At 44.3% G+C, this 14,447-nt stretch overlaps 1 protein-coding gene across 2 annotated transcripts in view; it reads right to left on the bottom strand.

The window, feature by feature from the left end:
• Positions 1-11,656, bottom strand: part of DENND5A (DENN domain containing 5A) — a 64,282-nt gene extending 52,626 nt beyond the window's left edge. For both annotated transcript variants that reach the window (XM_063158492.1, XM_063158493.1), the window contains exon 1: positions 11,527-11,656. In XM_063158492.1, coding sequence (XP_063014562.1) covers positions 11,527-11,632 — 106 coding nt within the window. In that variant the 5' untranslated portion in view covers positions 11,633-11,656. The remainder of the gene's footprint in view (positions 1-11,526) is intronic.
• Positions 11,657-14,447: the final 2,791 nt, after the last annotated feature.

The following is a 14,447-nucleotide window of genomic DNA, read 5'->3' as shown; positions in this document are numbered from 1 at the left end:
AAATCAGACAACAAGGGGATTTGAACAGCACCTAAACTATAAACACCATTCCCAGAGCAGCCTAATTCTACCCTGCTTCAAATAAAAAACTGCTATAAAGCACAAAGCCATACCTCAGTGAAAAGGCCATCATAGATTATTTTCAAAATGTCCTTTCTCATTCTTGGGTTTCAGGTGAGAATTTTTTAAGAGCAAAACCATACCTGTCAAAGCACCTAATGAAAAGAAAAAAAATGTTTCCAAAGATACAATTTACCTTAGTTCCAAAGATAAAAGTAACACTCCGAATGAGGTGAATCCAAAACCAGCAGCATAAACAGCAATGGGATTCCCAGTTCTGCCAGCAAACATCCTCAGTACACAAAATAAGGGTACAGATACTACAGTAAATAATTATGTTTATCAAACATAAAATTACTTCAGCTCCAAAATTCATGGTCCAAGTCTAAATAAAAACAGCTGACTGGCAAAACAGATAGAGTGCACACACTTCTGGAACCCACACTCTAGAAAAGATGAAAGTATGGAGTAAATAAAGGCAATCTGGGGAGAGGGAGGCACTGGGGGAAAGAGATGGTGTATACACTGAGAGATCTGAGGACTTCTGGATTACTCAGACTGACACATGACCAGCACCTGGCCTGTGAAAGCAAATACAGGGGCTTAAGATGCATGAAGGGATGCAAAGACGGTCAAGCCAAGAATCAGTCTCTTAAAATTAAAGGCAAAAGAGTTTAGTTAAAAATAAGACTTGCCCTCTTTTAACTTGCCAACAAAAATGGTGAAATAGTCTATTTTCAAGTCTTAAGAGAAAACTGAGATCATCAAACAAGCAATTAAATTATATGGGCTGAACCATAATACCATAATAGATGTGAAATAAGATGGAGATCTGTTGATTCAATCTAGCCTTTCAAAAACACACAAGAAACAAACAAAACAAGAAAAAACCCTAGGCCAAGCCTTCTGGAGAACACCACCATTCTGATTTTTAGGATACTCTATTATAATACTAAAGAAAAATCCTTTCAATAAATACAATACGTACACAGAGAGCTATTAACACAGTAAGAATTAGCCAAGGTTTACTTGTAAAACAGAAAAATTCTCTGATTCCTTCTTCAACAAATATTAAACCATGTGTAACTAGAGGGGAAAAAAGCACCTCTCTAAAATGCAGGAAATAAACATTCAAAGTCTGGCAGACTAAGGTAAGAAATTCATTATACAAGAATTCTTGGAATAAAAACCATGATTCAAGAAAAGCTGCAGCTGCCAAGTCTGTAAGCAAAGAGCCACTCCATCAATAGACAAATGCTTTCAGATTATGACTTGCTTCCTTCCTTCCAGTTCCTCCTCCTTAAACAGAGCTGCACGTATTTCTCATTAGAGAGGACTCCCTTCTCCAGCAAACCTCTTGCTCAGATATACACAAAGAAGAATTCTTCCCTTTTATCCTGAAACACACAAACCCTCTGTCCCACACTCCCTATCCCCCTGCCCCCGTTGGCAAGACCACCTGGCAAAGCACAAGCTGAATTAGACCACTTAATTTGATGTGGAATTGGGACTTGAACACTTTTTAAAGCAGGTTAAATTATCCAGGAGAAAAATCTTCAGGGTCACTTTCACTTCCCTGCAGCACTGTTGTTGGAACAGCTGGAATCAGGTGCTTGAGCCACTGTCTGCAGCAGCCTCCACCCCACTGCATTTGTGACACATCTACCACAGCTGGGACTTCCTCCAAAACCTTCATTATTACAGTTACTGTTCCACTTCCCCTGACAGAAAACCTTGAAGGCAAAGCAAGTTCACTGCCTGCCCTTCTGAAACCAAGGTGAGAATATGAGCTGCAAACACCCAGGTATGGATCCCAGGGCCAGTGAAATGAGTGTGGATGGAGTGCCATCCTTCCTCTGGGAAAGCTGAAGGATGTGCTTCAGAGGGAGGAGGGAAAAGACAAAGAAATAACCAGTCTAAAAGGCTCTGATTTTTTTTCCTGTTTGTCATCTAGGGAACCCATAGCTGCTTGTAAAAATCCCTTATCCCAATCCAAGGAGAACATACTCCATTGAACATTCAACTGACTATAAAATTCCTCCTTCTGCAGACTTTAAAAAGGTGAGAGAGACAAAAAAAGAGAGTTAACCCTAATCTGTTGACCATTAAAGGTCCTGTTGTTTTCCCATTTTCTTTCACTTCCCAAAATTCAAGAAAAGTAATGTTTCAAAAATCATAACACAAACAAACTCACTGTGGAAAGAAATAAATAAAAAAGAGGTCATTTTGCTAACTGGAAATTCAGTGTAAACTCTGCCTGATACAAATAATCGTTTATTCCTTTGATAGGTAAATTCTTGCAAGCCCTTCATGGCAAATGAAAATCTAGGAGTTAATAGATAGCCATTCATCATTTAAGCCCCAGCATTCATCTAGTTGATAACAAAACATGTTGCCACACACAGCCGGGAATCGTTTCAAATGCTGCAACAATGAATTTAAAGCACCACAGAAAAACAGCTGAGGCCATCTGCATTCTGTGATTGTAAGGTCAGGAAACCAAAAGCTTTTGTTTTTATTGTTCTGCTCCTGGTGCAAGGAAGGCGGGAAGAGGTGGGACAAGGAAGTGGCAGGACAGGGTAGGAGCAGAAGAAACCACCAAGAATCTAAAGCAGCTTTTAAAATAGTCCTCAGCTTGCATCTTTTAAAAATATCCTAAAGATTTTTTTCCTATAGCTTTTCTTTTTGTAGTCTTTTGTATGTAATACAGGAAGGCAGATGGACAATATAAAATAAAATGTATTTTAATCAAGACTGTCTAGCAGAAATTTTCAATGGAATGGTCCTAAAACCAGAATTGTTTTAGTAAACCACTTTTCTGCTCTAGCCCAAGCAAAAAGACTTACAGAAAGATATTTAGGTCTGTTTCCAACTAAACAGCAGCAGCAGGGCTCAGAATTTCAATGAAAGGCGTGTTCACAGCCACAGGGGTCAGGAGGGACACACTATTTCCATTACACAATAGATCTGCAATATGTGCAACAGAAGACACTAAGAAAGGAAAAGGGTGGCTTACCTTCAGAATAGAACCAAATTCTTTTACATGTACTAAAAATGTGTAACAGAAGTGGAGAGAAGCATATTTTAAGCATATTTAATATAGAAACCAGCTGTTCTCCTCATGCCTCCCCAGGACTGGCAGATCCAGTGGGACTCTTCAGGAAAGCCTGAGCACAGATCATTCCAAACAACTCTTCCCAACAACCATGGTCTCCTTTCACAGTGACGCACCCCATCCACTCAAATGTCCCTACTTTTTGTGCTCCCACAGCCCTCTGGCTCTGAGGACTGATGAAAACACATCTGTGCAAAAAAATAAGCATCAAATCTTACTGAAGCACTTTTCCAGTCCTTCAACCAGGATATCACTGAGGTTTAGCACTGAAAAGGAAAAACGTATTTTACAAAACACATTAAGTCTTTCAGCAGGTTTCAAAACCATACAGAGGCCAGAAAAATACAGAAAGATCAGCAATGCAGTCATTTCAGTATACCAGCCCTGGCCAGTGTGCTTCACTTTACTATCTAACCTTTGAAAGTAACCTGCCTTAACAAGGACTGCTCCCCTTCTGAATAAAACAAAATGTGTCCTGTAAGAAAGTCAGGTTGCTTGATAGGAGTGATTTCTAATCACAGAAAACTAATCAGATGTGCTGACAGTTTGGTCAAGGGATATGACAAACCCCAAAGCTTATCTCTGCTCTGGCTGGATCCTTCTTTATCATCTCTCCATCCATGCCTCCTGAGCTCTCTTCCTGTTACACATAAGCCTATCAAGCTCACCTTTCTTGTCCAATTAAAAAAATTCATGTTTTGTTAACAAAAAAAACCCCTCATGTTTTCAAAGACCTGAGAACAGAAGTCTCAAGTCCAAGTTAACCACTCACAACTGTGTATCACCACTGTGGTCCAGGTCATAAACAAAGACCTCAGTAAGGACAGGAAACAGAGACCACAACACCTTACACTTGGATTGGTCTGCACTGCCATAAAATCTCTGCCAAAAGAATTCTGAGAAATGACCAAGATACTGGTAAACAGAAATTTTACCAGTCTTGAGCAAAACTTTTGAAGGAGTTACTTCACATTTCAATTTAAAAAGGAGCTTACTTGACATTTCCCAGATCCCACACATAAAAGAGACAGAAAGGACATGACAGCCTTATGCTGGCACCAACCTTGTTGACTTAAGGGACTTACGTTTTCCCCAATGCAACTCTCATGGCAGCTCAGCAGGACATTGCTGGGCTTGGGGGCCAAAATTAGGAAACAATAATTGGCAAGGCAGCTTGCTGAAAAGTAGCAAGTTAAGGAGGAATAACAGGCAAGAAAAGCTCCTAAAAGTTTATGCTTGTACTGCAAAAAAGAAACTTTTTCAAACTCACCTGAAGCTATGTGAAAGAGTATCTGTTTCTGTAAAAGCAACCTTTTTTCCTCACTCAGATACTGAAATGCTGCTTTCTCTGAACAGGTTCCTTTTGCCTGCCATGTTGTCTCTAGATCACTTACCCATGAAATGAGATAAAGTTTCTTTCTCAAAATGCTTCAGTATCCATATGTAAATGACTCAGTACAGGTGTACACATGGTACCTGACTGTGGCTGATAAAAGAGCCAGTAAAAAAACCCAAAAAAACTAAATAAAAAAGCCAATATTCTACACTTCTACAGGAAAGTTTGCAACCCATGAGCTCTTGCCCATCAAACCATAAGTGGAGTAGCATTTTCCTGGAAAGACTAAGAAACATGCCTTGAGCAGAAACACTCCAAGTAAATTCTACATCCTTCACCAGTTAGTGCTGGAATGCTTGATAATTTCTCTGTGCAATAATGTTTTAAGCCTCACAGGGATAGCATTCCAGCTCACTGCAAACTTGACTGCAAACCACAAATCTGAAATGGTTGTCAAGAAATTGAGAGAGTAATTAGTGCACAGTGTGCATCACTGAGTAATTGCTTCTGACACTGTCACTTCATGGGCATCATTTCTGCTACACGAGCCCTGCAGGTTACTGGGAATTCAAAAGATAACTATGAGAAGTCATTACCAAGAACACTCAAGTAGGACTTTCCTAAGTCAAAAGGTGGATAAAAAACAATTGTGGTGTTTTGAAACTTCAGAATCAATAATTTGAAGAATTGGGAAAAAAGTTATTATTTGCAAAATGGCAGTATTTCCCATCCAATTCACTTCAGAGCTCTTTGTGTAGCCTCTCTCTTGCAAAATAAACTGCAAAGATCCCCACATATAACAGGAAAAAACAAACTAGCACCAAAAAAACCCTAATGGACAGAAAGCCAAACGAGCACATCTTTGTAAGCCCTGTCTTAGTAAGCTAAAATTCCTATGGCCTTTTTTTAAATTCCTATGGCTTTTTTGAAAGCCATAGGAATTAAGCCTTTTAAAAGGCTTAAAAAACAGACTTGTTCTTCAGACAATGTTTTAACACCTTAAATTTATTCTCAAATCAAGAACTTGTAACCTTTCTCCTCCCCCACACATTGCCAAAGAACCTTCCAAGTAAACCAAATTTATAACTGAATATAGAAAGGCATTGAGGGGAGTATTCCATAAAGGACCCAGCTCAATTGACCCCAAAACACAAATATGATAGAACGAGATTGGCATTACAGAAACATCCCCAGCAGCCTGTGGCTCCAAATGCAGCTCAGCAGAGTCCAGCTGCTCCCCCCTTACATCAGCTCTGCCTTTCTTTATCCACATATCAGCTACCCTGGCACGTCTGCCTCAGTTCCCAAAGAGACAAAAGACCTTTTTGGCACTCAAACATGGCAAACAGTTCCAGCTTCTTGGGAAAAGATAGAGGGGGTAGGGAAGAGTGGAATAAGCTATTATCTGGATTTAAACATTTCACATGTGCCCGTGTAAGCCCAGCCAAAAGCTGCTGCTATCTGCTGCCTGTCCACAGTGCCCTGAGTGAAACCAGGTGAGCTGTGAGCCTTGGGGAACTGCAGGGGCCTCCCACAGGGTGAGCACCTTGTCAGCAATCCCAGAGAGGCAAGGGAGCTGCAAACCTCCCCTCAGCCTCAGAATGAACCCCCAAGGGAAGAGGCACCAGTGGCAACTGTGGGAAGCTTGCATGGATACCATCCACATGCACAAAGGGAGGAAGAGGGAGAAAAAAACCTACCAAAACCAAAACCCCACAATCACAGAACAATTCAGCCTTTGGTAAAATCAAGCAATAGTTCCCAGCAATGGAATTCACTTCTGCAGCAAGTGCTGGTGCCACCACCACAGCAAAGATAGAGGAATTCACTCATATGCTATTTCACAGTATTGCAGAAGGGCTCCACTGCAAACACCACAGCTGGCTCCAACCCCACATGTCTTAATTCTGAGATTAAAATTCCTAACACAACAAACTACAAAACAGTCAAATGTCAATCAGAAAACTATATCTGCTAATTTAAACTGTTTGCATTTCTTCTTCCTCCTCTTTCCCTTTAGCCAGCCCTTACAAATACCTTTGCAGCAAAATAAAAGCCTGGAAGTATTTAAGTGTGTTTAACTTGGAAATGAACATGGGTGCTGATAACAGCCTTACTTCATGGACTTCCAGAATGGAAATAATTCCACTAAGCAATTTATTGGCTTACATATGTGGCCAATGCTTTCAATCATGTCATCACACACTTTTTTTTTTTTTAAAGTTTATATCAATATAGAATTCCATTAAAACAACCCCTAACAATGCACAAAGATGAGCTGTCATTTTAAATTTGAGGCCAACAAAATAGAAAAATAATGACACTTCAATTACAGACAGGGGAATGAGATGAGACAACATTTCTGTTTTCCTGGTGAGGAGAAACACTCTCTGAGATTGTCAGAATAATTTTGAGTGGAGCTAGGTGAATACCATACACCAGGTATCATCTTCTTTTCACACACCAGCAGCAATCCAGTGGCTCCTGTGGCAACACAGAGATGCCTCACTCATAACCAGTCATGTAAATCTACTTAATCTACATGCAGAGATCTTGCCTCAACACCATTAAAAAGAAAATGCAAAAAAAAAAAAAAAAGGTACAACAGAGGAAGAACCATTAAAATTGTATCAGATCATCATACAAGAGAGTGAAAGCAGACCTAACAGGAATTCTGAAAAGGCTCTTGAAGGGTCTCTACAGGAAAGATATTTCCTGGACAAATGGGATTCACCTAACTCTGTTTTCATTCTTCTGTAAAGATGAAGCTCATGATCAGGTGGAAAAACTCAAAGCACTCTGATAAGGACTTGAGCAAAGGAACACAAGTTCACCTACCAAATAAAGTAATTTTTAGACCAAATCTTAAAAAAACAGTTCAAACTGGGAAGAAAGGCAGGGAAAAAAGTACAGGTAGCAGAGTAGTCATTGGGTTTACTCTTCTTTTTTTTTTAAAAAAAAACCAGACCTATTATTAAATAATCGATCTTTTCTTCACAGATCATAGGCTTTTTTTTTCTTTACACTATTTCTCCTTTGTAACATTGCTAGTTCTAAAATAACTGTTATCATCTTTATACAACATTCAAGACTACCAAGGTATGTTCAGCAGAAGAATTTAATTAGAACATGGGTTCCAGATATTTAGATCTGAGTTCTGTATTTTGTAAAAGCAACCCCAAGACCACATTTCACATAAATCTAAGACAATGGCAAGTTAATGCTCTGCTTTGCCACTCCATAATAAACAAACTCTGTTGACAAGTGATTGCTTGTAAAAATCCTTTTATTCCATGTTTTTTTCCATTAAAACCCCAACAGTTTCATATAGTGCAAGGCTTCCCACCATCATTCAGATCACATCTGATTAACTCAACAGACAAAGGACTGCAGCTGAAAGATGAGCCTCAACTCCATTCTCATTACATTTCCAGGGCACAGTCACACAATCTGAATGAAGAAATCCTACCATAATGTTGCAGCATTACAATACATTACATTACATACAGTAGGTTTTTGGTGATGTATTTCATCATCTCCAGATGACCAAGGGCCAGCAATGTGCCCTTGCTCCAAAGAAGGCCAATGGTACATGGGGTTTATTAGTCAAAAACATTTGCAGCGGGCTGAGGGAGGTGATCCTGCCCTGGAGGGGCCACAGCTGTGCCCAGCTCTGTGCCCCTTAGCACAGAGAGTGCAGCAAGGGGCCACAAACACGAATAAGGGACAGGAGCCAAGGCTGACAGAGCTGGGACTGTTCAGCCTGCAGAACAGAAAAGCTCAGGACACAATCTCAGCAATGTATATAAACACCTAACAGAAAGCACAAAGGTGATGGAGACAGGCTGTATCCCATGCCAGAGCCACAGGTAATGGGCACAAACCAAAACTAGGAGGTTCCATCAAACATCAGGACACAGCTTTTCACTGTGAGGGTAACTGAGCCCTGGCACAGGCTGCACAGGGAACGTGTGGAGTCTCCATTTCTGGTGATACCCAAAATCACCTGGACATTGTCCCAGACCTGACAACTGCCAAAGGTCCTTTCCAACCTCAACTCTTCTGTGATTTGCTCTGTGAAGGAAATTCACCTGTGACAGACCTCAGCAGCGTAATGAAAAATTCTGTCATCACTTCTGGTGTATCAACACCATCTGGAAACAGTAATGCACCGCAGTTCCTCTCTCTGTCACCCAGCTTAGCAGCTGACACTGGAGCTTAAGCTTCACCCAGTGCTGGGGTTTTGTTTTGTTTTACCATCACCTAGCAAATATCTTCTGTGTCCTTTAAGAGGTCACCCACTGGGAACACAATTACCAAAATAAGAAAGGATGCCCAGAATTGAATTTAAGGATAAAAAAGCCCAAGCGATAGAGACTCTTTAACCCGTGCTAACGACAAGTCCTAAATACAGGATTTTTCATTGCATTTAAAGAAGACAAACAAATTTATATATCCTGTGCCTCTCCAACCAGCCAGCCAACTTTTTCAGGAAAAAGCCTTACAGCTGTGCTGTTCAGCAAGCTTCCAACATACAAAGGGAAAACGCCATCAGAGGTGTCTCTTCAAACAAAGTAACTCGACCGAGCACCAATTCCTGAGCTTATGCCTCATTTCCAAGCCTGAAGCCAACGCTGTAGCACCCACATTAGGGCCGAACACCTGAACTGCGCGGCTCGGTGAGCCTGCCGAGAACAAAGTGTGCGGGCAGCATCCCCGGGGCCGCGCAGCGCGGCGGGCTCCGTGCGGGGAGGGAGGGAGGGAAGGAGGGAGGGATGACATCATGCGGGGCCGCTCCGGAGCCCTGCCGCAGGAGAGCCCCGGGGGACACAGAGGGACACGCCGCGTCCGGCCCCACAGGGACCCGCAGGAGAGCCCGCACGGACCCGCTGTGCCCTGCCTCACAGGGACCCGCCATGCCCGGCCCCACAGGCACCCGCCGGGACCCGCCGTGCCCGGCCCTGAGGGGACCCACCGGGACCCGCCGTGCCCGGCCCCGGTCCAACAATGGGCACTCACGGAGCCAATTGTCTCAACAGGACGAGGATTCAGAAGCTGTTTTGCAGCGCAGAAATCAGAAGGAGGGGGGGAAAAGAACCAGCGCACAATGACCCTTTCATTGAAACAAGAAAGGCTCGCAGGAAGTACAGAGTGTTTCCAAGCCTTATCCGAAAGCCGCTGAAATATAGCAGAGACCTCTCCATTTTTATCAGTGGACACTGGAGGAGGCTATAGCCCAAGACACAGTTTGAAAGCATTATCAGTCACACTATAATGCATTATTAATAACACAACAAACTCAAGAAAACACACCCGAATTCCACCTAGCCCTTATGCTGTGACATTATTGGAAATTTTCCCCACCTTCTTTTAAAATCTTTTCTCAAATCATGCAAAAATCTGTCTCCCCCATAAACACAAACCTCTTCTCCCCCCAGCCGCACACCTCGTCACAGGTAACATGGTGGAACAGCAGAGACGAGGATACAGCACACACTACAGTTCTACATACCATAGACAGAGTCCTTGACCAGGAGAGCAAATACAGAAAGAACAGCACACTCCAGCTTTCAGACCTGCACACTCTGACAGGCTATTTTAAAAAAGGCACTTATACCTTCCAGTTTACTATTAGATAGCTGGCCCAAAGTAATGCACTGTTGGTTTTAAATTGAATTATGTGCGGAGAATTATTCATGTGCCTATCAAGAGCAGGGAGCATTACTGAGTGTGCCTCGCACCACATTACACAAATAGATTTGTAGTAAATTAATCACAAAATTATCATCTTTCTAACTGTTTTTGATCTATAACCTTCGTTCATTTTCCATTTAATTAAAAGAAACCCTCACATATCTCTCAATGAAATTGCATTGCATTTTGTTCTCTTGGATTTCTTAAATCAAACTGATATTGTAATTTGCAGTGCCATTGCAGAGCACACTGTTATGCTGTACTCACTCCTCAAGCCTCAAACTGTAGCCTACAGTCACTTTAACATTAGACAAACAAGAATTCTCTTAGGGAAGGGTACTGCTCAGCACTAGGGACAGGTGAGAAATTTTGTTTGAAGTCATTAAACAAAAAAAAAAGTTTCTATAATAGGCGAAGTTTAGAGGAGCTCACTCAATGCAAGAAGTCAGTTCTAATAACACAAATTCCACTCTACCAGGAACAAGCATTTATTTACTGAAGGACAGCTTAAATGCATCAATGTTAAAAAAAAAAAAAAAAAAAAAAACTTACAAAAGCAAATTAGTAAAAAACCGAGGCTGGGGGTGAGAGAATGTACTACCGGTCAAGTTCAGAGCCCAGATACATAGAATCAGTGCTGATGTTAGGTCAGGTTTTCACCACCACACTCCTTCACCTTTCTTAACTGTTAGAGATGCTAAGCCACACTCCGATTTAACTGAGGCCAGACTGAAACTGAAGAGAGGTGCTGCTAAAACACAATTTAATTATTTTTAACCTTAAAAACACTGCTTTGACACAGTGGTGTGGTTTAGGTGGATACGGTTTAGTTGCGGTGTGAACATTCTCACCTAACAGCAGAGTAATCACTTCCTAATCCGATTTCTTTTCGGATACTCCTGCAAGAGAATTCTTATTCTGAGCTACGAAAAAAAGGCAACACGGAACACGCAAAAGGTTTTCGCTCTCTCCCAAACCCGACTCGTTCAGGGTGCCCGTGTGTCTCAAGCGCCCGGCTGAAGTTGGTACGCGCAGGGAGCGCAGGACATCGCCGCTGGGGCTCGGACCGCCTAAAGCCAGGGCAGCGCTCAGGGCGCGCTCTGCCCAGCCCGTCCAACGGCGCTGCCCGGCCGGCTTCGGGGCAGCTCGGCCACTTGTACCGAGCCCGGTCCGCGCCTGGCCGGCCGCTCCGCATGCCCGGGGCTCCCAGCGGGGCACGGGGAACCACGGCAGCGCCCGGGGCTGCAGGGCAGGGAGGTACCGGTGCGGGCAGCGCGGCCGGACCCCGCCGCCCCTGCGCCCAGCGCCGCCGGCCACTCACCGGAGAGCTCGTCCGGCTCCAGCCCGGTCTCGGTGTCCAGCCCGCAGATGACGAAGTAGTCGGCGAAGCGGCCGGGTGCCGAGGAGCCGCCGCCGCCGCCGCTCATGCTGCAGGGCGAGGGGCGCGCGGAGCTCAGCGGGAGCGGGGCCGGGCGGCGGGGCCGGGATCTCCGGCTGCGCCCGCCGCCTCCATGGCGGCGCGGGGCGGGCGGCGCCGCGCGGCATTCTGGGAACGGCCCCCGCCGCTCGCGGGGGGGGCGGCCCGGCCGCGCGCCGCAACGCCGCGTCTGCGCCATGCGCGCGGGGGTGACGTCATGCTGCTGGTGCTGGCGCTGCCGCTCGCTGCTGCCGGGGCCGCCTGAGGGGGCCGCCATGGCGGGCGGTCACAGCCGTGCCCCCGGAGAGCCGCGGGAAGGGCTCTGCTCCCTCCGCAGGCACAGGATCAGGGGATGGGCCGGGCTGGAAGGGACCAGAGCCTTGAACTGCCTCCTCAAGCAGGGTCACATGGCACAGGAGTCTGTCCTGACCGTTCTTGGGTATCTCCAGTGAGGGAAACCCCACACGCTCTCTGGGCAGCCCGTTCAGTGCTCGGTCACTGCGCAATAAAGAGGTTCTTCCTCACATTCAGTTGGAACCTCTGTTTCTTCCTTTGCCTCTTGTCACTTTGCTTGGCACCACCAAGCAGAGCCTGATCCATCCTCTGTCACCTCCACATTGATGAGGTCCCTTCCCAGTCCTTTCTTCTCAAAGCTGAACAGAATCACAGAATCAATTAGGCTGGGAAAGCTCTGTGAGGTCGAGTCCAACCTGCTGTGTCCAGGCCCAGTTCCCTCAGGTTCTCCTCACAGGAGAGCTGCTGCAGCGCCTTGATCAGTTCTGCAGCTCTGCTGGCTCCCTGTCCCTGGCACTGAGGAGCCCAGAACCAGACACAGAGCCAGGAGGGCCCTGCCAGGGCTGCTTCCCCAGGGCAGGATCAGTGCTGGTGCTCTGGAAGCGCCTCTGGGCTCCTGTCCTCTTGTCACCTCCACCTTCCTGTCCCCACAGCCCCGGTGGCTGGCCTGGCTCCACAGCTGCCTGTGCAGGGAAATGCTTTAGGGATTGTTTGGCTCTAAGGTTGTTTTCTTTTTCATATTTGGATTAACATCACTCACATCTCTGTTAACAGCTGGGCTTTCACAGAGTGAAATCCACTCTCCCCTCTGGCTCAGTGTGGAAAGGAGAACAAGCCCTGGGGAAGGATGACCCAGCAGAGCTGCAGAGAGACAAGTGACACAAACCATGCTCTGCCCTGAGAGTGCTTTTTTCCTCTGGCTATAGAGGCAACTGGGATGGCCTTGCCAGCCTAAAATTAGACCTATAAGCAGTTCCCCTTCCTCTCCTCTCTCAGTTCTCTATTTGTGGCATTTACATCAGAGTCCTTCCATATCTTGTAGGGCTTAGAAGAGGAGAAATTAAAACTTTGCAATCTTTAATGATTATTATCCAGGACCAACCGAGTAGTTAAGGCTGCATCCATAATGCTGAATTGATCAGACACCAATCTAACTTAAAACACTGCTAAGCATAGGAAACTTCACCTATTTGAGTTTCCATTGCCAGGACAGACCAAACTGTCTGTAGGGAGTAGAAGCAGCAGGACATGTAAGAAGACTTTACTACTAATGGTTTACAACCTTTTGCAGTACAACAACTAAACTCTTAGGCCACTGTGCCCAGTGAATTGAGGACAGCTGGACATCCTCTGGGAACCAGGAAAAACTCTTAGGATAGCACTGGTGCTATCAGTGTTCACCTGATTAAGACTGTATGGCCTTAGAGAATGGGTTAGCAGTGGAGGAAAGCATTGCTGAGGTTTGACTGAGAGGTCAGTTTTAAAGCACCATTTAACTTGGGAGAAAGATTTCAATAGAGATGGCAGGGTAGGAGCAATATTAGAGTGGAGGGTTTGAGTTTACTCTACAAAAAGCACAGTTAGATTGTGTTGAGCCTGCCTGGTGGTGTGTGGAAGGCACAACAGAGAACAGAAATAGCTAAATCTGGTTGCTCTTACTCTACTGTGTTCTCTAGCCACTTTTTGCACATTTGTCTTCTCAATCTGCTTTCAGTGTGGCAAAGGACAATGTATTCAGCACGTGGTGAACCTCTTTTAAGTAAGTCTGAACTGTAGTTTAACCCTTAAGACAAAATCCATAGCCTGAGGGTCTCTTCTGACACTAGCAGGAAATTCTAGGGAAACAGCTCAGATATTGGCAGGGGCTTTTTGTCAAATAAAGAGTAAAAGGGAGAAATAAAAAGTTGTTCATGCATCTCACCTGTTCCAGAAATAACCAAGAATTTTGTAAATAATCAGTAAAGTTAGATGGGCCACTAAGTAAACAGAGGTTTACCAGAGATACTGTTGAGCTGCAGTATTTAAATGCACACATACCTTGCTATGCAACAGGGTAAGGAACAGGAAATATTTTTTTAAAGGAGAGTCTCAGACTAAGAAACTCAGATTTGCTTTGAATTGCTATGAGAAATGGACAAGATGGGTAGAACTGTGTGAACCAGAACCAACAAAATGTTAACCCAAATTTTTTGCTGTTTTGTCAGATAAATTCTCTGCATTCCAGGACAACTTGCAGGGTAGTCCCTCTCAAATCTGTGCCTCCAGCAGATGAACCTGAAAAGTTACAGCTTTTTCCTCCCATGTTGTCAATGATTCTCTTTTCCACTGTATCTTTTTCCTCCCCAATTATTTAATTTCTGAAATACTCTTGCCTAGTCACCACACCAAAGAACATCTGTGACATCTACTTCAAAGGCCAGTAGCTTTAATCTGTCAGTCATCCTGACCAATGTTCCCATGACAGGAAACACCAAAATATGGCAATTCTGTCAGGAGACTTTGCAAATGGCTTACATGTCCTTGAGTAAAAC

The sequence above is a fragment of the Melospiza melodia genome, chromosome 6 (assembly GCF_035770615.1).
Source record: "Melospiza melodia melodia isolate bMelMel2 chromosome 6, bMelMel2.pri, whole genome shotgun sequence".
Classification (NCBI taxonomy): Eukaryota; Metazoa; Chordata; class Aves; order Passeriformes; family Passerellidae; genus Melospiza; species Melospiza melodia.
This window is presented reverse-complemented; position numbering and strand designations above follow the sequence as displayed.